Source organism: Oryx dammah, unplaced genomic scaffold, assembly GCF_014754425.2.
Source record: "Oryx dammah isolate SB20612 unplaced genomic scaffold, SCBI_Odam_1.1 HiC_scaffold_18, whole genome shotgun sequence".
In the NCBI taxonomy this organism is placed as follows: Eukaryota; Metazoa; Chordata; class Mammalia; order Artiodactyla; family Bovidae; genus Oryx; species Oryx dammah.
The window spans coordinates 8854580-8881586 of record NW_024070202.1 but is presented as its reverse complement, the minus strand read 5'-3'; the positions used below and the strand labels follow the sequence as shown (position 1 = coordinate 8881586).

Genomic DNA, 27007 nt, shown 5'->3' with positions numbered 1-27007 from the left:
ATTTTCAGTTTTCCTAGTTGTTCTCTCAGTCAGCCTAGCAGTGTGTACTTCCATTTGATTCTTTCTCTTCAGGTATCTCACACATGCCCTTAACATTAATTCACATCCGCTATACTGCTTTGTGAACTCAGAAATCAATAAAAATATCTGAGGTAAGCAAACAAACCAAAAAAGTCATCCAAACACCAGTTGTGGGCAACCAATTACTTTGCCAACTTTGATGCAAATAAGGGAAGTTTTGTTTTTAAAATATTTAGCAGTGAAATACACATACAACGTCTCATTTTATATGCTATGATTCAGCTAACCCATTATATAACAAGTGATCAAATATATTCCTTGAAAACATACATGGATTCTCTCTCTCACACAAACACACCGGGATGAACCATATGGATGTAATAACCATAACCACGCCAAACTTTTGATAGGGTAAGAGAACTGGTTTCCACCAGTATTTGAAAACCATCACGAAAGACAGCACTCTGGCAGCTACTCCGCAATATCATAACGATCTCATACGAGAGAACTGTACTTTTGGAGATAATCTGTTACAAAGCGATGGAACAGAACTTTGCAGCCAGCTTTCCTTTGGTGTGAAACGAGCAGTCAAATGCGCCGTCTCCTCTGACTACCAGCATTTAGCAATTACTGCTCCAGTGCTATGAGTAAGATGCCCACAAGTCACAATTAAATTCCCGTTCTATACACACTGTCCCAGCAGAATTATTATTAACTCCAAAAGGTATCCCGGTATGGACAATATACTCTATGATCACCCTACTTTTAAAGAATTCCAATAATAGAAGGGGCTCCGAAACCATGGTTGCCACTAGGAGTCCAGCTTTCACCTCCCTGCCACCCCCCAACTCCCACCTGACCACCTCTGTTCTTCTGTTTCTGTGGTATTGCCCTGTCTGTGGCAATACCAACAAGTCATTTGGATCATGTATTATCTAAGCAGCTCTCAAGAGCTCTTAAAGAGATGTTACTTTGGACAGTGACTAATCTGAATCCTCCTTGGTCTTATGATCTGATTAATTGGAAAATGTGTAAATAATGTGAACAGTTAGATGACTTTATGTAGCCCATGAAGAATTCTCATTTTTACCAGCCTTCTTTTTCAAATAGATACATTCATGTTAGCAGAAGTGGTAAATGAGTATTGGTTAGGACTTGGGAAAATACTTGCCAGTAGAGATATTGGTCCCACGAAAATGTATTTAATCCAATGAGTCAAGTCTTAAGTTGATTTCAAAAAAGCTCCACCCTGAATAAAATTGAGAGGCAAGCCATCCACTTGGTTTGAAGCATGCAAAGGACCCAACATGACTCAGAGCATAATCTAAATTCTCAAAGAGGTATTTTACTGACTTGTGTTTTTGAATCACTTTACTGAGTAAAATGAAAAAAACAATTGCTTATAAATCATCTTAGGAGACTACGTAATATGTTTTAGGGAGAAAAGGTTCTGGAGTAGGTTAGCTGAGTTTGAATGCTGACTCTATTTACTAAATATATGACCTTTATTATTCTATTTAGTCTCTCCAGGTTTTGCTTTCTTTCACTTTATCATGGAACAGTAGGTAAGTAATTAAAATATATAAGAGGAATAGAAGATCTTATTTACAAAGCAGAAACAGAAACACAGATAGAACAAACATAAAGATACCAATGGGGAAGAAGCGGGTGGGATGAATTGGGAGATTGGGATTGACATATACACACTACTGACACTATGTGTAAAATAGATGACCAATGAAACTACTGTACAGCACCGGGAACTCTACTCAAGGCTCTGTGGGGACCTAAATGGGAAGGAAATCCCCAAAAGAGAGGATATAATTTACATGCAGCTGATTCACTTTGCCATACAGTAGAAACCAACACGACATTATCAAGCAACCATACTCTTCCAAAAAAGAGTATTAGGGCCAAAGAAACTGCAGATTTTTTTTTAATGTATAAAGGAGCTTAGAATACAATTTGGGTCCAAGAAAAGTATCTCTTATTATTACCATTGTTATTACTAATGCTAAGACTTAATTATTATGATTACTACTAGCCAATTACTCAAGATATTATCTCACGTGGAACACATTTCTTTTCTGGGTGGGCACTACAGTAGGATTCGTTTATGATTCTTTTTCTTAAAACAGTGGTAAACAAACCTGAGTCCTTAGGAAACTTTATTACATAAATTTCCTTTGCTCCGGAGAGACTCTTAAGGATGAGGGCAGAACTCTATATTGCCAATATGTATGGTAATTAGGCTTCTTTAATAAAATGCAATGCTAAATGGCCTTATAATACTCAATAAATAGGCAATTTCTTTTCTGATATATGCAAAATCAATTTTAATGCAGACATTTTTCCATATATCAAGATCAGTACAGAAATTTTTTTTCTAACCACCCAGCTGTTACAATGTTAAATAAATTGATTTTAATCCTAAATCAGAGATGTAATAGAGAAAGGGTGATTTAATATGCAATCTCATTACATTTGACAGGCTTATTTATAAACGACTTGCCCCACATTTTGACAAGCATAGTTAATATGTTAATTAGCTTTGAAAAAGATGATGAAAAGGGGAGACTGGCACGCTACTGGGGAGCATAGAATCGACACAAGATGGTACCACTATATACTGTGGCCCCTCCCAAAAGCAACATGATCTTGATGAGATATTTATTAGCTACAGATAATTTTGTCACCCTATGTTAAAATTTAATCCCTTAAAACAATCCCAAGTGACCTATTGCTTTAGAAAACAAACGCCACTCTAAATATATGTATGAGCTTCTCTAAAGCAATATAAAGGCTGTTTAGAGCAATGACCTGGACAGCTAGAGCAGAACTCCTGGACTAGGGAGGGACTGCACAGATAAGCTCATTGGAACATCTGTACTTCTCTTAATGTGGTTTTCAGTACTTGGTAAGCCTTTTTGGTTTAGAAGCTTAAAGATGATTTCCTATGCCTGGACTTAAACAAAGAGTTATAAAATCCAAGAATTAAGGGAAGTTATACACCAGACAAAGTCCAATTTGATTCCTTTGCTTAAGTCCTCCTCCATGGAGGCAGTCAAGGTACCAAAAACTACTTTTCCTGATGAGTTCTCAAACTGCCCAGTATATCCATACATCACCAACATGCTGGAGACCTAGAGCAGTGAATCACAACGGGAGAGCTCTGATTTCCACACTCGCTGCCAATGTTAATGCATAAGTGTCTCCATTAATATTTTTATTGCCCGAAGCTATTTAAACAGAACACTGGAAATTGTAACACCGGGTAGGGATCGTTAGTTTTTAGTTACTATCCTGCTGCCCCAGGATGGTAAATGAACTGTAAAAACAGCCTGAAACCACTGCCACCTGCCTCCCCACTATTGTCTATGGGTTAATATTTGCACTGCTTTCTGGGGCAGCTGAGCCAAGACTCAACCATAGTCCCATTTCTAGATCTTTCAATATCCAGCATCAAGGTCACCAATGATGCAAAAATCAGTGCCCTGTGAACTTTTCTCTGACTGGAAAAATACATACATTTTACCTGGAAAATAACAAAACGGCTTTTAGAAAACGGCTTGGAATGAAATCAGATTCAGAGTGACAGGCATAGCATAGACATAACTCAGAAATGAACAGCCAATAATGTGGGAAAGTGCTCCAACATAACACATTTATTTTTTGTTTTTATGGCAATGAATAATCTTGGCATGCAGACAAAAGGGCATTTGGGGTCTACTATTTCATATCAGTCTTCCCCCCTTCCACTTAAATTACAATCTTCTTCTTAAGCTTCATTATGTCTCTGTTAAAGCAAATTGGCAGAAAGCAAACAAACCTTCTTCCTTAAAAGGATACCAACAGGCACACACATGTGAAAGAAAGAAAGGCTGGGGCTGGGGGCAGTGGAAAGACACAGACTGGACATCAAACACTACATGTCAGAAACAGACATATTAGTAAGTCATAATCCATGTAGTTCTTTGCTCTTTACAGGGCACTTTCAAAGCTTTGGGGAAAATTAGCCACTAGCGTATAAAAAAATAGCTTCTCCCCCGTCTAAGGGCAGAGCTTGAAGTGTCCTGCCAAGCAACTAAGACAAGACTGGCTCCAAGTTAGAAATGTTTCCAAACTATGTTCTGTTAGCAGAGTCCTTGACTGACCTCACTGAAAGACAATCTAGAATTCCTATTCTCAAAAAATGAAGAAAAACACTCCCTAATTCAAGAATATTAAGTAATGATTATTTGCATAGCCAGCCTGCAACTATAAGGGCAGGAAGAAGGAAAGAAATGAGACAGTAACTGATATTCAGATGGATGCATTCATTGACCTTTATTTCCAATCTTTTCCTCCATTACAGCTAATGAGCAAAATAGTTGTTTTGTTCAAGCCCCTGCTTAGCTCTGGGGGCGGGCGGGGGTGGGGGAGAATCTAACTGTGTAAACAATTGTCAAAAAAAAAAAGCCAGGAAGTTTGATGTAAAAAATGGATTAGCTTGGCTTCTTAATGATAGATGGTCATCTTTATTCTCAGTGTTTTGGAGCATGCATTTACAGTGGTATTAGATTTATTATAAGGCATTACAAAATCTATGGCAATAGATCTTAGGCTGTTTGACGACCCAGATTCTTTTATAGCTCTATTGAAAGCTGGAGATCTACACCTCATAAAAATAAATATACCCATGTGTACACGAAATGTTGCCTAGATTTTCAGTGGCTTCACAGATCCCCAAATCCCGTGTCTAAGGGAGTTGCTGGAATCTAAATTAAGTAAATCTATACTGTGCCTTACATCAAGAAACTTCATTGTTTTCTCCCCATAAAGTGTTTGGATCAGAAACATCAGGGAAGACAGCCAGGCCACATCACAGCCTAATTAACTAAAAGCCAAGATTACTGAGGGTAGAGCAGTGAAGTAACTACATGGCAAGAAGATACATGACGCACGCTGCAGCTTTATTGAGGTCATAAACATTATGTGAACATGTAGCTGAATTCTGTATGTGGTGCCTCATCGTTCATGGAAGATGATTCCTGCTATTAAAAACCTATGTGCTATATGAACTGTTTTACTTTAAACACAACTGTGAGTCTAGAAAGGGAATTTTTCTATTAATAAATGACATTTTTAACATTCACTATTAAGCCTTCCCTGGTAGCTAAAAAGAAGATTATTCCCTTATTTGAACTAGATCATATTAGACTGGAAACTCATTAAAGTTTATCATTAATAATAATCATACATTAAATCTCACAGGTCTTTGGGCCTCCTATAACAGATTTTTAAGTTATGCTAAACCATTGTGCAGAACTGTGACTCTACTGGAATCAAACTTACTCTGACATTTTTTTTAAAAGTGATTGTTTTATTTCATCTTGAATAATTGGCACCAACAGTTTTCAGGGGTATACTGTACCAAATTTAGTACCTCACAGTTATAGCAAAATGTTCAGACCATTTATCTGAATTTTGCTGTGAATTTAAACATGCTTCTACTACTTCCAACTCATACTGCTGTTTGGAGATATATACTCCCTTGTTATAAAACAAAGCCACAAATTAAGACCGTTAGGGAGAAAATCACTGAACTGACAGCTAGAAAAATGTCTCTGCCCTTGTCCATCAAGAACCATTACCAGACACCATCTGTAAGAGAGCCCCTTATTAGGGAACATTCCCAATTATGTTTTCAAAAACTCCAGTGGTATTGCCACACACTGGTAAACACTCCAGTACCATTAATCTTCATTCAGACTGTTAGGATGTTTGTCTAGGCTTGACCCAGACCAAGCACTACGGATAAATTAGCTAGAGTAAAGCTCCATTTCTCACCACATGTCAAGGCAGGTGGAATATTCTGTTGAGCCCAGGAGAACATCTGGAGGTCTGTACCACAAGGTAACCACTTCATTGGAGTATGTGTGGCTAGGGACGGATTTTGCTCTTGCGAGACCTGTGGGTTACAGGGAACATAAAGAAGTTTAATAGACATTAATGACCAAAGTAATTTAAATTTCGATGTTCACAGTTTTAAAAGGTCAAACGTGATATTATAATACAGAATCATTAATGCAATGTCAAAGTTATGCAAAAGGTTGGGGAAAGCATATTTTGGTCTACTTGTTTCAAATACATGCTAATAACCAATAAATCCTTTATATTTCCTAATAAAGCACTAAGAACCAAAAAAAAAAAAAATCCCAAAAGAGTAAACAAATGATTCATAAACTATTAGATATTATACAGAGGCTTAGAAATCTCCTGGCTTTCCAAAGATTGTTTCATGGTACTTTGGTTCTGACAGTTAAAAATAACTATTATAAGAAAAAGTTCCAAGACTGAATAACTTTGCGAAAAGATGATTTAAAAAGTAAAACAGGTCTGTATACTGTGAGACTTCTCAGTGCCCTTAATTTTTTCTAACATGTATTATGAATCTGAAAGAAGAGAATACGACTCTTTTCTGAAAGGTTTTTTCCAAAATTTCTTTTGGTGTCAGAGTCCTATCAAACACTAAAGAAATGCTCATTCAGGAGCGTCATGTCAAACACATAAATAAATAATTATAAAGGAGTAGTTAATAAATCTGGTACATGGAGATGAGATATCATGTAATAAAATTAAAGTTTTCTAAGAATGTTTAAAAATTGGGAAAGTGGTGAAAATAATATATTAAGTGATAAATTATGTACAGTTTGACCTCACAATCATAAATACTTAGGCACTGGAAAAAGACTGTTGAAAAATGTATTTCAATATCTTCAATGGTTAGTTCTGAATATAGAAATACTTAGTTTTTTTAAATTTAATACATTTTCTGAATTTTTCCCAAGCGTTATACAATGAATATATAATTCCTTTAAAAAATACAAATTACAGATATTACTTTTAGAAAAAAAACTGTATTATAGTTTTCTATCTGGGTATGTTCACTAGTGATGAGAGTAAAGTTTTATCTATCACTGTGATGCTCTAAGTAAATAAACATTTTTACAGTGAACCTACCATAATATATTCATTTTAATGTTTTGATTATTTAAGCTTTTATGTAATACTTAGGAACATTACCTTTTTTGTTTATTAAACACTTTTTAATGGCATTTCTTTTACTGTATTATATGTAAATATTAAAATTAACAGGGTAGCTGGTAAGATGAAGAATTTCTAATTAGTTCAATTTGGTTACAAAAATTCAATTTTCCCTACCATACAGTTTTTATAACAACACAATGGCATATGATAAATTGACTACTGTTACAAGTATTCCATATTAAAGTGTACAGATTTGATGCATTCAAACATACACACACATATATGGTCTCTAACTTTTCTGCACATCAATGGAATGACTGTCTCTGAAAATAGATTTCCATAATAACCTCTTCTCCTTTTTTCTGCAAAGTTTTAGCCTACCTCAGAGCAAGCAAAACTGAACAACAGATAAAACAATCAGGGCATGAAAGTGTTTCCAGAGTGTCCTAATACCATCAAAGGGTTTCCTTCCTCAAATGAGCATGTTTCTATACAGACCAAGGAGCTAAGCCTAAGTCCCAAAATCGGTTCTGACTTGCTCCATATGCTGTTGTCAAGGCAAATGGGATGCCAAAAACATTCAGGCTGGTTTTCTTGGTTTTGCCAAGGCCCTGTCGACAGAAAGCTAGGCCAGAGGGATAGGAGAATTTAAAAATCTGAGATTTTCTTTGACAGCTCAGAAGGCCACACTGGTTATAGAAAATTGTGATATTCCCAGTTTTAAAGAGAGAACCAGACCTCAAAATAACCTAGCAGAAATCTAAATAATGATGTATAACTCCAAGTCAATTATGCTCACTCTGAATATAAGTTTGTAAAACTTATTAAATAGTTCTGAAAAACTAGAAACAGAAAAAGCTCTTTGTCTACATTATTTTTCTCCATCTCAAGTGCAGGTCAGCTGTGTGAGTGCTTAGTTGCTCAGTTGTGTCCGACTCTTTACAACCCCATGGACTGTAGCCCACCAGGCTCCTCTGTCCATGGGATTCTCCAGGTAAGAATACTTGAGTGAATTGCCATGCCCTCCTCCAGGGGATCTTCCCAACCCAAGGATCAAATCCATGTCTCCTGCATTGGAAGGCAGATTCTTTATCTTCTGAGCCACCAGGGAAGCCCCAAGTTTAGGTCAAGGACTGCCCAAACTCCATTCACACGGGTCATATAACTTCCCAAATCATCAGGGAAAGTGAGTTTTCGATATTCTAACTCTTCAAAGCATTGAGACAGTTTCTTAAAATGGTTCGCCTGTAAATGTGTTATATTGAATAATGTTATGATATTTTTAAGATACACTCTCTTGCATCACTTGAGAAAAACTCACATCTCACTATATCATAGAGTCAATTAAAACATATTCTTGGGGCAAATGTCTTGTATATTGTTAAACAAAAGTTTTTCATCCTAAAAATACTTCTGTTAAAGAGATAAATCCCCAAACTTTTCAAAGAGGGAGCAAATTATTAAATCAATGATTCAAAAGAAAAAAAAAAGCACACCTTGAAGCAGAAATACACAACCACATTTTAAAATAAATATTTTTAGTAAAGATACTCCTATGTATTTATATAGTTCATGCATCAAAACACGCTTACTCATGCAAAATTTATTAAACTGTATCCTCCAGCTGAAGGGAATCTGTAGGATAGGATTAATTAGCACAGCATGTGTGAAAGCTTTCTTTCTCTGTTCCTTGTCAGTTGCTATGGTTACCCTACAGGAAGAGAGCTACATTACCTTCTAAAAAGGATGAAGTTCAGGGGTTATTATCAAAACTTCTTATATTAATGTTTAGTCTGAATTAAAAGTCAAAAAAGCAAAGTGAAATGCTAACTAGATGTGTATAGGTTATTTATACGCTGCTGCTTTGGCTGAGCATATGTATATGAAAGGATGCACGTTCCTTTGGGCACCTAAATTGGCTTGCATAACCATTTAAGAGTATCCAACGTAAAGATGTTACCACTTCTAACTAAGGAAAGATCCCTAAAGAGTAGAGTTAAAAATCCTAATAATCAAGCCCTGTTGCCTTGATTATTAAATCCTCAAATTTGGGCAACCTTAATATGAGTTAGCATAGCAGAATCTTAGATTTCCAAAAGAGTTCAGAAGCTTTACAGGTTAAGTTCTTTCCCAAGGAAAGAATTCCTCTTCATATCTCTGTAACACGGTCTAACTTCTGCTGCCATTCTGAGTCTGGTTCTACCCTCTGGCAGGGACACAAAGTAAGTCATGTGACAGTTGCCTTAAGCGAACTAACCCTTTAGCATCAACCAATGGAGATTCTTCAGACCTTATCTTAAAAGTTCTCAGCTGCAATGGAAATAGTTGACCACTCCCATTCTTTTATTATCTCACTTTATTATTATATGTAACATAAGATGAAATGTATAATAATATGCAAATACAATTATGTGATATGTAATATAATGCAATAACAGTCTAGAAGATGTCTCAATGGATAAAGAATCTGCCTGCAATGCAGAAGACACAGGAGACGCCAGTTTGATCCCTGGGTCGGGAAGATCCCCTGAAGGAGGAAATGGCAACCTGCTCCAGTACTCTTGCTTGGAGAATCCCATGGACAGAGGAGTCTGAGCGACTAAGCATGCAAACATGAAATATAATACAATATACATCTGCCACATGGCAGGTTATTTTTTTTTTAACTTTTTATTTTGTATTGGGGTATAGCTGATTGGATTTCCCAGGTGGTGCTAGTGGTAAAGAACCCATCTGCCAATGCAGGAGATATAAGAGATGTGGGTTCAATCCTTGGGTAGGGAAGATCCCCTGGAGGAGGGCGTGGCAACCCACTCCAGTTTTCTTGCCTGGAGAATCCCTTCAATGGAGGAGCCTGGCAGGCTACAGTCCACAGGGTCGCAAAGAGTTGGACATGACTGAAGGGATGAATGAACGCATGCATGCATACAGCTGCCATTAACAATGTGGTAATAGTTTCAGGCGAACGGCAAAGGGACTCAGCCATATATATACATGTATCGATTCTCCCCCAAACTTCCCTCCTAATCTTTTAAATTTATTCCCTTGACTTCTCAGTTATGGAAGAGATAACAGCAGTGATTTGGCTGGCTTCTGGAACTTCCTCTATCTGCTCCACAACTGATGGACTTGTCTACAGCTACATATTTAAACCAATGCTTTCTAAATGCATACACTCTGTGGATAACTGTGGCTCATGCCAAGTTTTAACTGTCATCCTTAGGAGATTTCTCCAGCTCATACTTCTGTGTGGGCTTCAGATATGGGTTTACCCAATTCCTCACCAGTATCACTCAGTAGTGTCCAACTCCGCAATCCCATGGACTACAGCCTGCCAGGCTCCTCTGTCCATGGAATTCTTCAGGCAAGAATACTGGAGTCAGTTGCCATTTCTTTCTCCAAGTACAGGAATGGGGATGTACTACAGGCACTAAACTGGACACCAACCACAAGTCTCTACAGCGAACTGTATCATTAATACAGGGAAGGTGCTATGAGTCCAGTGTCAAAGGGCAATTTACTAGTAAACAGTTTTAAGAACCCCAAATAGTAAACATCCTTTTATTAACAGCTGCACACTCGTGTCCAATAGATTTCTATTCCATGCACATCTAATTATTCTTTCAAATCCTGATGCATCCTTTTTACAGGTGGTGACCCTGCTTGGAAACTTGAGTCCTCCCTCTGACTCCACGGAAAAAGTGGCTAAATTAAGAATTGGGCTTCAAGAATGCTCACTTCCATGTTTTTGCTTTGACTAACGAATTGCGAAAGAACTGGCAACATTGACTTGCTTCTTTCAAAGTAAGTGGAATAATGGCAAGAGCTAGATGGCCTTGTGAAAGCCAAATGAAACACAGTATAAAGGAACGTCTTTCAGCACTTCAGTCTTTCCGGAGGACGTGCCACTGTTCAGCGCTTCTCAGTGGTTTTGATTTTATATTAGATCAATTCCCACAGGTCTCTCTCACCATACCTCATTCCCCAAACTGAATGATCAGAAAAAGAATGTTCTGCTCTTAATCACAACGTGACATTTCTAAGACAGGGGCTCATTTCTTCAATACTTGATTCGAAACAGACATGACATACTTGGGTAACATTTTACCATTAGGCTGTCAGGCTGCGAAGGAAAAGACTTTCTCTATTCTGTCAGCTAATCCATGGAGTAAGGGCAGAAGATTTTTGTATTTCTTTCCCATTGCACAGTCCTGGGACCTGGCCAGGAATTTTTTCTAATTTTTGGTTGCTGCTGCGTGTGGACTTTCCCTAGCTGCAGTGTGCGGGTTTCTCATTGCCGTAGCTTCTCCTGTTGGAGATCAAGGACTCTAGGCGTGCCGGCTTCAGTATTGTGGCGCACAGGTTTAGTCGTTCTGCGGCATGTGGGATCTCCCCGGACCTGGGATTGAACTCGTGTCCCCTGCATTGGCAGGCAGATTCTTAACCACTGGGCCACCATGGAAGTCCAGGAATTTCTTTTTAAATAGATATTTTTAATGGCATTCTCTCCCTCTCAGAGGATTTACATTAGTATCTGATGATGGGTTAAAATTTGTAAAGCTCATTATTGCCACTCTTAGAGTGCATCAATAAACAACTATCAAACAAAAGAGAAAAGTACTTTCTTATAGGGATGTTCAGGGTTTGGGCTTTGACCTTTGGTCTCTGCACTTGATTGGTTTTCCTGGAGGATCTGGTTTACCCCCATGTCTTCAGTTACTACCCATCTGCTGAAGATCCCAAATACATATCTCTACTAACAATCTTCCCCTAAAAGTTAAGACTTCTATATAAAAATAACAGTTTATATCCTCCGTATGTATGTTTATTTTTATTTTTCCTATTCCCCAACCAATACTACCACTTCCAGTGTTCTGTAACTTACCACTAAAGGTCACTATCCATCCATTCACCAAAACTGGGAGTCTTGTTTCATGATAGGCTCCTTTCACTTACAAAATCACAAAATCCAATGGAAGATCTCCCTCAGGGCACAGTGGACAAGGGGACACACGTTCGATTCCTGGTCCAGGAAGATCCCACATGCTGCAGAGCAATGAAGCCTGCGTGCCACAAGTCCTGAGGCTGCGTGCTGGAGCTCCCAAGACGCAACCACCAAGCCTGCAAGCTGAAACTACTGAGCCTGCGTGCCACAAGTCCTGAGGCTGCGTGCTGGAGCTCCCAAGACGCAACCACCAAGCCCGCAAGCTGAAACTACTGAGGCTGCGTGCCACAAGTCCTGAGGCTGCGTGCTGGAGCTCCCAAGACGCAACCATCAAGCCCGCAAGTTGAAACTACTGAGCCTGCGTGCCTGAAGTCCTGAGGCCCACGCACCCTAGAGCCTGTACTCCGCAGAGAAGCCACCACAGTAAGTCCGTGCACAGCAACCCCACCTGCCAAAGCTAGAGAAAGCCTGTGCAAAGCAACAAAGACCCAGAACAGTCAGAAACAAACAAATAAATAAAAGCTTCTAAAAATTCAATGGATTTTACATCATAGTTTCTCTCTTTTCTTCCTTCTCGTCAGATTACCATCATCTCTTGCAGAAATGTAATAGCAGCTTCAGGTTCATCCATGGCAAACAATTACCAATTTTGAAATATGTTCTGGACAATAAATGATCTATATGCATTGAGATAAATTTTATTGAAAATTAAAATTTACCTGGGACAAACTTCAATGTGAATAATAAAACACTTACATGCCCAATCTCCCCATATGAGCACCCTCCAATTCTCTGGCCTCATATTTGCCATAACAGGAGGCAGGAAATGTGAGCATTTGGGGGACAGGCTTATTTTTTTAATACCTTTAATATCACATGTTGTTTCTTATGGTAGAAAAAAGTTTTGAGATGACAATTATAATCTCCTTTTCTTTCCTTTAAATGAAACATCTTTGCTTTTGTTTCTGTCCAGACTTCTACTTTAACAGAAGGTACTCTTCACAGGATACTGAAATCCCTTTAAAACGTTATGACTGGTGTTTGTCAGAGGCTTTCAACTAAGTAAGTAATCTCTGAAAATAAACTCTGATTAAAATGAAATTAAGCCCACAAGACATTAACACATTTTAAGGCAATATTTTATTTTGCTATTATTTAATTATCTTTGAATGCTTTAAGTTAATAAATTATGCCCTTCTGTCTATCCACAAGGGCACATTTTTTTTTTATCTTTCCTTTGAAATAACAGGAAAGATCATAATATTTTTAAAAGGATATTCTAAATAAGAAAGGAAAATTTCAAATACTTAAATGTTATACATATGAAGATTTTATTTTCCATTTTGCATAGAAGATAAAAAACAATACATTCCTGTGGGAAATATTGCTTTATGTGAAACTGATAGGTGTGGTGGTAAGACCAATTAGCCAGAGTTTTTCGGCCGACTACCATGTAGGAAACATGCTTTTGCTACCAGAGCAGTATTCTGCATTTTGGAAGTTGCAATAAGAAAAAACTAAAGGCCTGATCGTGGTTCTGACAGCTAGCTGAGTGCCCTTAAGCTCTCTTGCTTATGTTATGAGTAAAATAAAGGGGCTGAGATCAGAGTCAGCCAGCTGTAGCCTACAAGCAGGCTACCTGTTTGTAAATACCTTTTGCTGGAACACAGTTATAGCTGTTTCTTCACATACCGTGTGGCTTTTTTGCACTCAACAGCAAAGCTGAGTTGTATAACCTGTAACGGCTTCCCAGGTGGCGCTAGCAGTAAAGAACCCACCTGCCAATGCTGAAGACATAAGAGAGGGGGGTTTGATCCCTGGGTGGGAGGATTCCCTGGAGGAGGGCATGGCAACCCACTCCAGTGTTCCTGCCTGGAGAATCTCATGGACGGGGAGCCTGGCGGGCTACAGTTCATGGGGTCACAGAGAGTCAGACACGACTTGAGCGACTTAGCACACAGCATAACCTGTAAAGTTACAAAATTTAGTAATTTGGTCCTTTAAGAAAAAGTTTGCTGACCTATGGGTCAGGCTAAGGAAAACCTATAAAGTCCATACAGGCACTAAAACTCAGGGATTCTAAGAAAATATTACTAAGAATTTTGTTCACTAAATGTACGAAGATCATATATGCTCAAGTTCTTAAAAAGCCCTTTTAAGCCAATAATTCCACCTCACTGATCCCACATCACATCTGCATTAGCAGAAAATGCAAAATCATTTTCAAGAGAGTAGACGTGAATATATCATCATTTTCACAGTTCATTGATTTACATTTCATTTTCTAGTTTCTGCTTCTCAGTTAATGAAATTCACAGTTATTATTCCAAGGTTAGATGACAACACAATATAGAAAATGAATTTTATAACTTTGACTAAATTGGCAATTTTGATGAATTTCCATATCCACACTTATTTGTTTCCAGTTTTTTAAAATTAAAGGCAAGACATACTAAATTTATCATAAGAATCCAAGTTTTAAATCAAGCTGTAATACTCAGAACTTTCAGACCATTTGTTTTATAAATATATTTATATAACAAAAATATAATGAGTATGCACTTATATGTTTTAAAGAGATTATTGAATAATTGTAACTATAATTAAATTTTATATATAAGATTTTATTTTCTATTTTGCATAGAAGATAAAAACAATATATTCCTATATTGTTGGAATAATTACAGTATTATGCCAAATGCATGCTTTGTGCTTAACCTGAGAAGCCAATGTATAAAGATGAAATTATCATATATACATAACATTCAAAATAACCTAGTTCATTAATTGTTTTAATTTTGAAGAAAGATAATAAATGAGAGTGAGTGTTCCTTTTGGAGATGTATGCGAAAATTATTTCCATTTCCTTCCTAACCCACCTAGAATTGTGTAAATATAGAGGCGGGACAATATTGTAGTCTTATTATAGATAATATAAAAATATGAAGATCAGTGGATATGCTATTGCTTATAATATAGCAGGAAACCTGATGAGAAATTCTTGAGCAGTTACGAATCTGCTGGGTATTCGAAGAGTTTTGAATGTGTGATATCACTTAATCATTAAAATAACCTAGAAAGTAATATAATTGCTGCACACGAAGTCACTTCAGTTATGTCCGACTCTGAGACCCCACAGACTGTAGCCCGCCAGGCTCCTCTGTCCACGGGATTCTCCAGGCAAGAATACTGGAGTGGGTTGCCATGCCCTTCTGCAGGGGATCTTCCCAACCCAGGGATTAAACCTGGTCTTCTGTGTCTCCTGCATTTGCAGATGGGTCCTTTACCACTAGCACCACCTGGGAAGCCCTAATATAATTGTTAGTATCACAGTTGAACACAAAGGAAACTAATTTACCTCTGGCCATGTGGTAATATGTGGCTGTGCTAGGCTTTGAGTGCAGGCAGTGTGATTGCCTCCTCGGAAAGACTGGGAACCTGGGAACGTCCTTGTGCCTGAGCTCTACGTGGGCAGCAGCACAGACTGAGTGGGTTGAAAGCCCCCAAACGGTGACAAGTCAGGCTTGTGACAGAGGGAGAGGGTTGGGGTGAGGACAGGGAGGCAGGGGACACTGGAAAGAGAAGTGAGGAGAAAACACAGCCGTTCTACTGAAAGGAGGTTCCAAAAACATAAGTAAACTCCACAGAAAACGACTGCCGTTGTCTAGAGAGCCTCACAGAACAGTCAGGCAAGCCCTCGAGGCAAAGAGACATTTGATCAAGAGGAACGGCTCAGGAAGTTCGAGATGAGAACAATTATTATCAGCTGCTTTGTTTGTCTCTTAAAATGGAAATTGGCAGAAAGCAGTGGCCCCAGAAATGGAGTAGTTAGTCAGAAGGCTGTGGTAACTTGCAGAGTAACAGCTAGAAATTCAGTTTTGTGGGGCGGGGGCATTATTTATCTTACAGGAACCCAAGGCCCATGTTTTCCTTCAGAAACCTCAAACTTGAGTGCAGCTAAGCTAACCTGAAGAATATATAGTAGCAACACATAAACAAAAAGCTCTTCGGGGGTGTCCTTACCGAAGTGAATTTTTAAAACATGCCATGTGGTGAAAGTAGGCCACTACACTCAAACTTGAACCAAGAGGTTTTTCTGTTTTTATAAGGGTAAATGTCCAACGAAATGAGTTCCAATTAATGAGGTAATCAGCGAGCCAATGCCAAGGGGGGAGGGGAGCGGTTTGGGCTACACTAAGTCGTCATGAAACTTCTAAAATGTTATGGTTGTTGCCCAATTTTTATGAATTATTTTCTCCCACTCTTTTACTTTTTTCTTTTCTCTTTTCCCACTCTTTGAACAGAGGTCAAGTTATATTTTGGGGTCTCAACACTGTACTACTCACTACAGGATTTCAGACATTATCATTAGAAGAAAATGTTTATGAAAAGACATGAACGTTATTTTGATGATTTTAACTTTACTTGGATGATTTCAAAACATGTTTTATGACACCCAGTGACAGTGACCCTGTGACCCTGGTTTTCCTGATACCAGAATTGGGCATTACTAATTCAGATATCATGGCATCTGGTCCCATCACTTCATGGGAAATAGATGGGGAAACAGTGGAAACACTGTCAGACTTTTATTTTGGGGGGCTCAAAAATCACTGCAGATGGTGACTGCAGCCATGAAATTAAAAGATGCTTACTCCTTAGAAGGAAAGTTATGACCAACCTAAATGGCATATTCAAAAGGAGAGACATTACTTTGCCAACAAAGGTCCGTCTAGTCAAGGCTATGGTTTTCGCAGTGGTCATGTATGGATGTGAGAGTTGGACTGTGAAGAAAGCTGAGTGCCGAAGAATTGATGCTTCTGAACCTGTGGTGCTGGAGAAGACTCTTGAGAGTCCCTTGGACTGCAAGGAGATCCAACCAGTCCATTCTGAAGGAGATCAGTCCTGGGTGTTCACTGGAAGGACTGATGCTAAAGATGAAGCTCCAGTACTTTGGCCACCTGATGCCAAGAGTTGACTCATTGGAAAAGACTCTGATGCTGGGAGGGATTGGGGGCAAGAGGAGAAGGGGACGACAGAGGATGAGATGGCTGGATGGCATCACCGACTCGATGGACATGAGTTTGAGTGAACTCCGGGAGTTGGTGATGGACAGGGAGGCCTTGCATGCTGTGACTCGTGTTGCAAAGAATCGGACATGACTGAGCGACTGAACTGAACTGACTGAACACAGAAATAAACTTTAAATCTCCAAAAGGGGGTAGACTGAGCATTCAGGGAATATTTTAAAGATAAATTAATTGCATAAAAGAAACATATATCACAATCATTGCGGAGATGAGTCTTACAGCTTTCATTCTGGAAAGAATCTAAGACAGCTGTTCTCTACCTTACTTCTTTTTTTTTTTTTTTTTTTAAGTATTTATTTATTTGACTCCACCAGGTCTTAGCTGTAGCACATGGGATCTTCAGTTGTGGCACGTGGGATCTAGTTCCTGGATGAGGGATTGAACCCAGGCCCCTTGCATTTTGGGGGTGAGCTGGAGTCTTAGCCACTGGACCACCAGGGAAGTCCCTATATTATCATTTCTCATTAGAAGGAAGTTGAGGCCTACAGTTCTATCCAATCTGCCTCTACTGTTTCAAATCCTGTCCCCTCTTTCTGTCTTTATGGCACTAGCATTTCAGGCCCTCAAACTTATCCTTCTGGGTCTTGAATCTTGGAAAGAGCTCCTCACTGGTTTCCCAGCTGCCAGGTTGGCCCTTCCGAGTCCTTTGCCATAATCTGAGGATGAGACGGTTCCCTGTAATGTGTGAAAGCTTCCCCTGTGAGCTCAGCTGGGACCACCGTTCACAAGCTGTATGATTCGGGGCAAGTGATTAACTGAGCTGACTTGTAGCTGCTTCACATATGAGATGCACGTGGTAACCCTGCTGGATATTCTCTGTCTGCCTCTCCTGACGCATTCTTGGCTCTTCCTCCTTCCTGTTCTCTGCTCCCCAGAGGGTGACCTTAATGGGCCTGTAATTACAGAGTCTTAGGTCCCCTGGCCTCAAGCTGGGTTTGGCCAGGGGAAGGCAAAGGGATCAAAAATCGCAGAGAAGGAAAAAAAGCAAGGTTGGTGTGTATTTTTTTTCCCTTGACTCCTTCTCAGCTGGACAGGAAATGGCCGTGGCTAAGTCCTCTCTTGGAAGGCTACACGCTTGCTCAGTCAGTTCTAGAATGCATTTCTCTCTTAATCCTGCAGGGCTGAGTGGTAAAAGCTTCCCACTATGGCTAGTCTAGAGGGCACACCTCTTTAGCCCTGTGCACAGTTTCATACTGAGTTCCTTCATCCATCCCTCCTCAATCACCCGTGGGAGTCGCCCTTTGTTTTCTTGTAGGATCCCTGATACAATGACCACACCTGACTCATAGGGTATTTATCTGAATTAAATGAGAAATGCATGGAAAGTGATGAATAGTGCACTTGGTCTATAATAACAAGATACATTCCTAAGTGGCACCATGGTAAAAAATCTACCTGCCACTGCAGGAAAAGGGGGTTGGATCCCTGGGCTGGGAAGATCCCCTGGAACAGGAAATGGCAACCTGCTTCCAGTATTCTTGCCTGAAGAATCCCATGGACAGAGGAGCCTGGCAGGCTACAGTTTATGGGGTCGCAGAGAGTTGGACATGACTGGGCAACTCACACACACACACACACACACACAGAAACTCAAAATATAAGATGCTTTAATTCATTTATGATGTTCATAAACATGTTAAAGTATAACAAGGGGTATCACACTATAATGCTATTAATATTCAAGCTACTGGTTACCAATGTAAGTGATGAACTTATTTTCCTAACAAACTCCATGATGTCGCAAACTTTAATATGATATTTAAAATTTAGATCAATGAAACCTCAAGAACTAGTCAGTCTCTCCTCCAAATTTTTAAATCATATCTCACTCTCAAGTCAACTCACTTGACAGCAAGTACATAAAACTGTTTTATTCATGTTTATCTATTATATAAGCTCCCTATGAGCAATGTTCATTCCCTATGATTGCCCATTTCTTACTACTTCCCCCTTCTTCATCCCAACATAAACAGAGTCTCCTGTAAAATGTAGGACTTAGACAAGACTACCTAAAGCATATTCGAGGGCTTCCCTGATGGTTCAGGGGCAAAGAATCTGTCTGTCAACACAGGAGACACAGGATTGATCCCTGGTCTGAGAAGATCCCGCAGTCCATGGGACAGCTAAGCCTGGGAGCTGCGACTACCGAAGCCCGCACATCCTGGGGTCTGCGCTTGCCAACAAGAGAAGCCACCATGAGGAGAACCCTACTTGCTGCAGCTAAACAGGAGCCTCGCTTGCTGCAACTAGAGAAAGCCTGTGCATAGTAAGGAAGATCCAGCATGGCCCAAAGAAATAATAACACTAAACTAAAACACGTTCAGACAGGGGATCGATTTGCCTCTACTTACTAGAACCCTTGCCTATGAACTGCACAGCTCCTGTGTGTGAAACCAGCTTAGATACCAACTGTATCAACAGCAAGTGACGCTGATTCTGCATAGCACCTTAGCTGCCTCTCAAAAAGTTAACTTAAGCATGGAAAGAGGTATGCGCAGAGCTGAGAGTTTTTTTAAAAAACAAAACAAAAAACCCTTGATGAGCAGAAGTACACACACTCATTTCAAAGCTTCCAGATGTTTAGTGTTACTGACAGCAAGAGACCTGAATTTACCTTTGAGGCTGACTGTTCCTCTATTCTAAGAAATCCAACAATGGCAATTTCTGTTGTATAAATGGCAACTTCTGTTGTCTAAAAGTAAAGCAAATCCCTACCCACTGTTCTGGGGCAAGCAGTGAAATTAGCCTGCATCTTGATACTTCAAAAGCAAGCTATCAAGAAACCTCAGTGAAGGGCTTCCCTGGTGGCCCAGGGGTTAAGACTCCACGCTTCCACTGTAAGGGGCATGGGTTTGATCCCTGGTAGGGGAACTAAGGTCCTACATACTGCATGGAGCAGCCAAATAAGAAATCTCAGGGAAGTATTATTCCAGGCAGAAGGGAAAATAAGTGTCAGCGTTCTGAAGTGGGACAGGGCCTGGTACAAGACAGGATTGGTGAGGAGGCCCCATGTGGAGGGCCGTGCACCCAGCACGTGCTTTGGTGCACCCACCTTCCTGGACCCTCCCCATACGCCTTCTCACACGTCCATGCCACTTCCCACATGGACGCCTAATTCCAACCCACCCTGAACTATTCCCTGAGCCCCACATCAGAAGTCACTCCCCCCGGCCGTGGGTCTCCACAGTAGTCCGCTGCACCTCTCACTGGTCACTCAGCACTAGACCGCGAAGCACCGTGGTCACTGAGGAGTGACTGCCCTGTGGAGGGCGTAGACCATGTCCCTCACAGTCCCCAGGACCAGCCTAGACGGGGCCCAGAATGAGTAACATGCTCACAGAGGTGGCTGGTTGAACTGAACTTGGAAGTCACTGAGCGTGTTTCCGAAGTAAGTTTCAGGAAGTGATCAACAGCATCGTTCTCCTATGTTTATACACAAAGACTTTTGTGCGTGGATACCTGCTATGATGCTGTTTATACTAAAAGGCTAAAAATAACCTCAAATTCTAGGAGAAACTAGCTAAGTAAATTATAGTACAAAATGCAGCCGATGAGGCCATTAAATCTACATGTACTGATATGGAACCAACAATGACATACTCCTAAGAGAAAAGGCAAAATAAAGAACAGTGAGCAAGACAGAAAAGCATAAATATCATATGACATCCCTTATATGTGGAATCTAAAAAGAAACGATACCAATGAACTTATGAAACAGACTCACAGACTTCTAAAAGGAGCTTATGGTTGCTGAGGGTGGGGAGCGGGGAAACAAAGGGGGAAGGAATAGTTAGGGAGTTTGGGATACACACGTACACAATGCTATGTTTAAAATGGATAACCAACAAGGATCTTCTGTACAGCACAGGAAACTCCGCTCAGTGCTTTGGCAGCCTGGATGGGAGTGAGGCTTGGGGGAGAATGGCTGAACCCCTCTGCCCTTGTCAACTGAAGCTATTACAACATTGTTTGTTAACTGAGTATACCCCAATACAAAATAAAGTTGTTTTTTTTTTTTTAAAAAAGAACAGTGAGCATGGTATTTACTATTTGCAAAAAGAGAAAGGTGCTTATACATGCATACGATGTCTCTGAAAAGAGACATAAGACACAAGTAGAAGCGACCTGCCTGTGCGGAACGATGGAGACAGGAGATAGAAGGACACCGTTTTCACTAAACGCCCATTTTTCCCTCTTGGAAGTATCTACTACTGTTGTGTACATGTTCCTACTGAACAAAAATACTGGTTTTTAAAAGAGAAACAAAAGGGATCAAATAAGTCCTCACTCAACCCTGTGCAGTCTTAGCGCCCCCTTTATCAACTTCACCCTAAGATTTCAGCCTATTCCTTATACTTTACAGCTCTGGTCCTAAAATAGTCATGGGTTGTAAACGACAGGCTTTCCTCGTGCCACAGGAGAACTGGCGGCTGGTGGCAGTGAGTTAATGACTGGGTGGAACAGGCAGAAATAAACTATTATTTAGATATTCTCACCACTACAACCAAGCTGCCTTCTAAAGCTCTCGTCTGTCTGCATAATAGCCAGTTTAGCTACTAAGACCAATGATAAGCTTGCATGAGAAATGTGAATCATCAGGCAATTTTGAAGCTAAAAAAAAAATCTTCCTTAAAGGGAAACATGCTTGAAAGTATAGTACTTAGAATACATTTCCCTAAGATGAAAGCGTCAAGACCGCCCAAGCAGCTAGGATTTTTAAATTTTTACAACTCAGGCAATGAAGGTTTCACATCTACATCCAATTAACCCACCTGAAGGCATGGCACTTTCTAAATAACCCAGGACTCATGGCAGTAAGAGTATCAGGTAGATTTTGAAAAGTTTGAACTCAGAATCAGTAGCCTGACAATCTATTTATCCTCACTTGTCAGTACAAATCACACATGCTAAGTTTGAGAGGACCAGGAGTGTTCACAAAAGACTGTCGTGGTTTTAAAAGAGCTGTCAGTAATGAAATGTAAACTCATCTTGTGCTCTACTAGACAACTGTCTTATCCTTTAAGAATTAAAGACAGAAACCTACCATCTGAAGCACATGTCCTTTTTAGAATCTGTTAAATATACTTTAAATATCCCCATCTTGTCAGTCCAAATAACTTGTTCTTCAAGGCATTTATCTTCACCAGTGAAGCTTTATTTGAAAGCTTACAATGCAACTTAAGGCATTTTAAATTTAGAAACTTTCTTCCAACCAATTTGAGTTCCAGAGTTACGAAGTCCTCTCCGTTTTGCTATCTACTCTCTTCTTGATCCTACTCGTTCCTTCATTAAACACTTCATTTTTTTTCCTCCTTTTTTTCCCTTTTATTTATTTATTTATTTTTAAAATTTTACTTGACAATACTGTATTGGTTTTGCCATACCTTGACATGCACCCACCACGGGTGTACATGAGTTCCCAATCCTGAAACCCCCTCCCACCTCTCTCCCCATATCATCTCTCTGGGTCATCACAGTGCACCAGCCCCAAGCACTTCATTAAAGGAGCACAGACGGGAAACAATACTTGAAATACATATTTGGAAGTCAGGTACAATTTAGTACTTGTGTGTAGATGGATTAATCTTAGAAATCATGATTGTATATTAAAATCTAAAAGTATGAGACAGTATCTCATGGGCACTGAGTCACTCTAAAGTAATACATGCCATTGAAGATGACACTACAGCAAATACTTCGGCCACCTGACGCAAAGAGCCGACTCAGGGTGGACGGCATCATCCACTCAATGGACATGAGTTTCAGCAAACTCCACGAGTCAGCGAAGGACAGGGTCATTTGGCGTGCTGCAGTCCATGGGGTTGCAAAGAGTAGGATGCAAGTGAGCAACTGAACAACAAAAATATCAAATTTTATGAACAAATGCAGTATCTATTTCTAAAAATATATTTTGAGGGAATTTATCTTCAAAACAAAACAAATTATCCATAGCTTTCTAAAAAAGATGTCCTTTACACGAAATCATTTTCTATGAACTTGGGTTTTTTTGTCTTAAAAAATGGTAATTTACACATTACTTACTTTTAAGTAGAAAGGTAAGATGTCTTATATAACATTTTTTTCCCAAAACACTTTTTCTATGTTAATGTCCAGTTTTTGAAATGTTCCTATAAAGAAGTCACAAATGACTATTTCCTATTACAAATCACTGATTACCTAGCACCTAAGATGCTGCAAAAGACTCCTGAGAGTCCCTTGGACTGCAAGGAGATTCAACCAGTCAATCCTAAAGGAAATCAAGCCTGAATATTCATTCATTGGAAGGACTGATGCTGAAGCTGAAGCTCCAATACTTTGGCCACCTGATACGAAGAGCCAATGTATTGGAAAAGACCCTGATACTGGAAAAGACTGAAGGCAGGAGGAAATGGGGGCAACAGAGGATGTGATGGTTGGATGGCATCAGCGACTCAATGGACATGAATCTGAACAAATTCCGGGAGATAGTGATGGACGGGGGAGCCTGATGTGCTGCAGTCCATGGGGATACAAAGACTCAGACATGACTTAGCGACTAAACAACAGCTCCTATAATAACCCATCCTCAGTGATGTGCAAATTAGTAAATTAGGGCTGATTTTATTTTTTTATATAATATTACTAGGCTTTAACTTAAAAACTGGTGAAGACAATATAACATTATAAACTTGGACTTTAAGCAAAGAAAAGATACTATGACAAATGTCTTATGTTCAGAGGCTAAAACTCCAACCTGGAAAAGCGTTCCGTCACAGCCTAGTCTAAGTATGCTCACTCATCCCAAATGGCACCATTGTTCTCCTGCATCAAGCTCTTGAACCCTGAGGACTTGGTAAGACTCTTCAAATGGTGGCAGAACACTCACAAAACAAAGGCAGATTATTCACTCAAAAACAAGGAACCATGCCATTCAGAGCAGCAATACTACAAGAAAATACAGTATGACATATGTTAAGCATTTGTAAAGATTTTGTAGTTTGGTACTATGATTTACAATGTACAATCCAGGTTTTAGCTTTTGGTACTAATTTCAAACAACTCTTTTTTCATTATCTCTTTGTTACTACAAAAAATTGAATGAAGTTAATTTATTCTAATTATACTTTGCGGGTTGTTGGCGTATCTCATATATTGGACATTTTCAGAAATAATAACTTCTAAAAGACAAGTATGGTAAATTAAAATGCTACAAATTATTTTATTAACTAATGTATTGCTTTGAAAAGCTCACTGAACTAAATGTTTTATTACCAGCTCATTGGTTATATTAATAAGAAATACTGAGTTTGAAAGGTCTAGAGCATGGGTTGACAAATTACACCTCATGGACCAAATCCAGTCACATCCATTTCCTGAAATACTGTCTGTAGCTGCTTTTTCATTAAAGCAGTAGAATTGTATAGTTGTGATAGAGACTTCATGGCCAAAAATATTTATTATCTGTCTCTTTATATAAAAAGTTGGCTAACCCCAGTTTAGAATTTTTCATAAGACAGGAATTTTCTTTTCCAAGTACTTTTTATTATTCAGGGTCTCTAAGATTGACCAAGGTCTGAAAAAAAGTTTAAAAATAATAGTAAGAAAAGAAGTATTTACTTGACTGCTATAATATTTGTTCAGGTGATGAAAGTGTTCTTATAACCTGGTTATAGAGGTAGTATTATCACTATATACCTTTATCAAACTCATCAAATTGTAAATGGTAAATTTCATTTTATGTAAAATATAATGCAACAAACAAAATCACTCAAGGATAACATCTGAAGTAAACTGACTGTTATAGATGGAAAAATTTTTAAACTGAAAGGTATTACAAGATAAAGAAAATACGCTAATAATCCGATTTTGTGATTTCTGGTAGAAATGTTTCTATAATTTATTAGATGAATTATTAAATACATAACAATGTAGAACTATGAAAATTATTCTTAACCATTATTTACAATGTCCTACACCTTGAATTATTAAAAACACTTTAATTTGGATGTCAGATACAACATGATTATTCATCCACGTACCAGGAAGCAGATCAGAGAGCAGTAATTATTTTGTAATGAAGACTCTTCCCTTCCTGAAAGCAACCAAGCTAAAGTCTCAGAACTGAACAATTTTAAAGAATTATTTAGCCTGAGATACACAATCAGACAGCTATGATAAACCTAGACAGCACATTAAAAAGCAGAGACATCACTTTGCCAACATACGTCCATATAGTCAAAGTTATGGTTTTTCCAGCAGTCATGTATAGATGTAAGAGCTGGACCATAAAGAAGGCTGGGCACCAAAGTGGTGCTGGAAAAGACTCTGGAGAGTCCCTTGGACTGCAAGGAGATCAAACCAGTCAATCCTAAAGGAAATCAACCCAGAATATTCATGTAAAGGACTGATGCTGAAGCTGTATCTCCAATACTTTGGCCACCTGATGCAAACAGCTGACTCACTGGAAAAGATCTGATGCTGAGAACGACTGAAGGCAAAAGGAGAAGGGAGTGATAGAGGATGATATGGTTAGACAGCATGAATTTGAGCAAACTCTGGGAAATAGTGGAGGAGAGAGGAATCTGGTGTGCTACAGTCCATGGGGTCACAAAGAGTTGAACAAGATTTAGCAACTGAACAATAACAAAATTAAGTTAAAATAATGACCACTTAACAGGACTGAACAAATCTACATTAAAAGAATCTTTTGCAGGTTTTTGGTTACCATGAGGTTCATATATTTCATCATATATAAAGAGATGAAATCAGTCAATCCTAAAGAAAATCAGCCCTGAATATTCATTGGAAGGACTGATGCTGAAGCTGAAGCTCCAATCCTTTGGCCAACTTTTGTGACGAGCCAACTCACTGGAAAAGACCGTGATGCTGGAAAAGATTGAGGGCAGGAGGAGAAGGGGGCAATGAAGACATAATGGTTGGATGGCATCACTGACTCAAAGGAGATGAGTTTGAGCAAGCTCTAGCAGATGCTGAAGGACAGGAAAGCCTGGTGTGCTGCAGTCCATGGGGTCATAAAAAATCAGATACGACTGAGCAACTGAAAAACAACAATATGTATAAATATGTGTCTCTGTGTGTGTGTGTGTGTATATATATATATATATGTATGTATGTATCAGTTTGTTTTAAACTGAGAGTCACTTAAGATTGAATACAGTCTAACAGCACATTTTTACTCTCCACCTCCATGTTTTCTGTTTTTGACATATTTTACATATTTTTAAATAAGTAACTACTCATTGTACTACAGCGAATTTTATTATTTTTGTCCACCCTTCATACCAGCTTTTAAACTGTTAGATTTACTGCCTTTACAGAATATATTTGCCTTTAATATTGAGATGTTTTTCTTTCATATATTTTCTTATTATTAGCAAATCTTTTCCTTTTCTTTTTAAATAACCTATTTTAACAGGAGGATAATTACAATATCGTGATGGCTTTTTACCACATATCAACAGGAAAGGCCACAGGTAGACCTGTGTGAGCCCCACATCCTGAACCCCCTCCCACCTGCCTCCCCACCCTATGCCACTCGGTTGTCGCAGAGCACCAGCTTTGCATGTCCTGCTTCATGCATCTAACTTGCACTGCTCTCTATTTACATATGGTAATGCAGAAGTTTCAATGCTATTCTCTCTTATCATCCCACCCTCACCTTCTCCCAAACAAATAAATAAAAAGAAATAACAAGTGTTGACCAAGATGAGAGAAAGGGCAACCCTTGCATACAGTTTGCAGGACTGCAAACTATTGCCTTCTATATGAAAAGCAATATGGAAGGTCCTCCAAAAATAAAAAATAAAACTATCATACAGTCCAGCAATTCCACATCTAGGTTTTTAGCTAAAAAAAAAAATCACTAATTCAAAAATATATATATGCACCACAATATCCACTGTGGCCAGGAATTCCTTAGAAG

At 39.0% G+C, this 27007-nt stretch overlaps 1 protein-coding gene across 3 annotated transcripts in view; it reads right to left on the bottom strand.

The window, feature by feature from the left end:
- Positions 1 to 27007, bottom strand: part of CDK14 (cyclin dependent kinase 14) — a 557423-nt gene that overhangs the window by 186998 nt on the left and 343418 nt on the right. For all 3 annotated transcript variants that reach the window (XM_040260248.1, XM_040260249.1, XM_040260250.1), the window contains one exon: positions 5851 to 5971. In XM_040260248.1, the coding sequence (XP_040116182.1) occupies positions 5851 to 5971 (121 nt within the window). The remainder of the gene's footprint in view (positions 1 to 5850; positions 5972 to 27007) is intronic.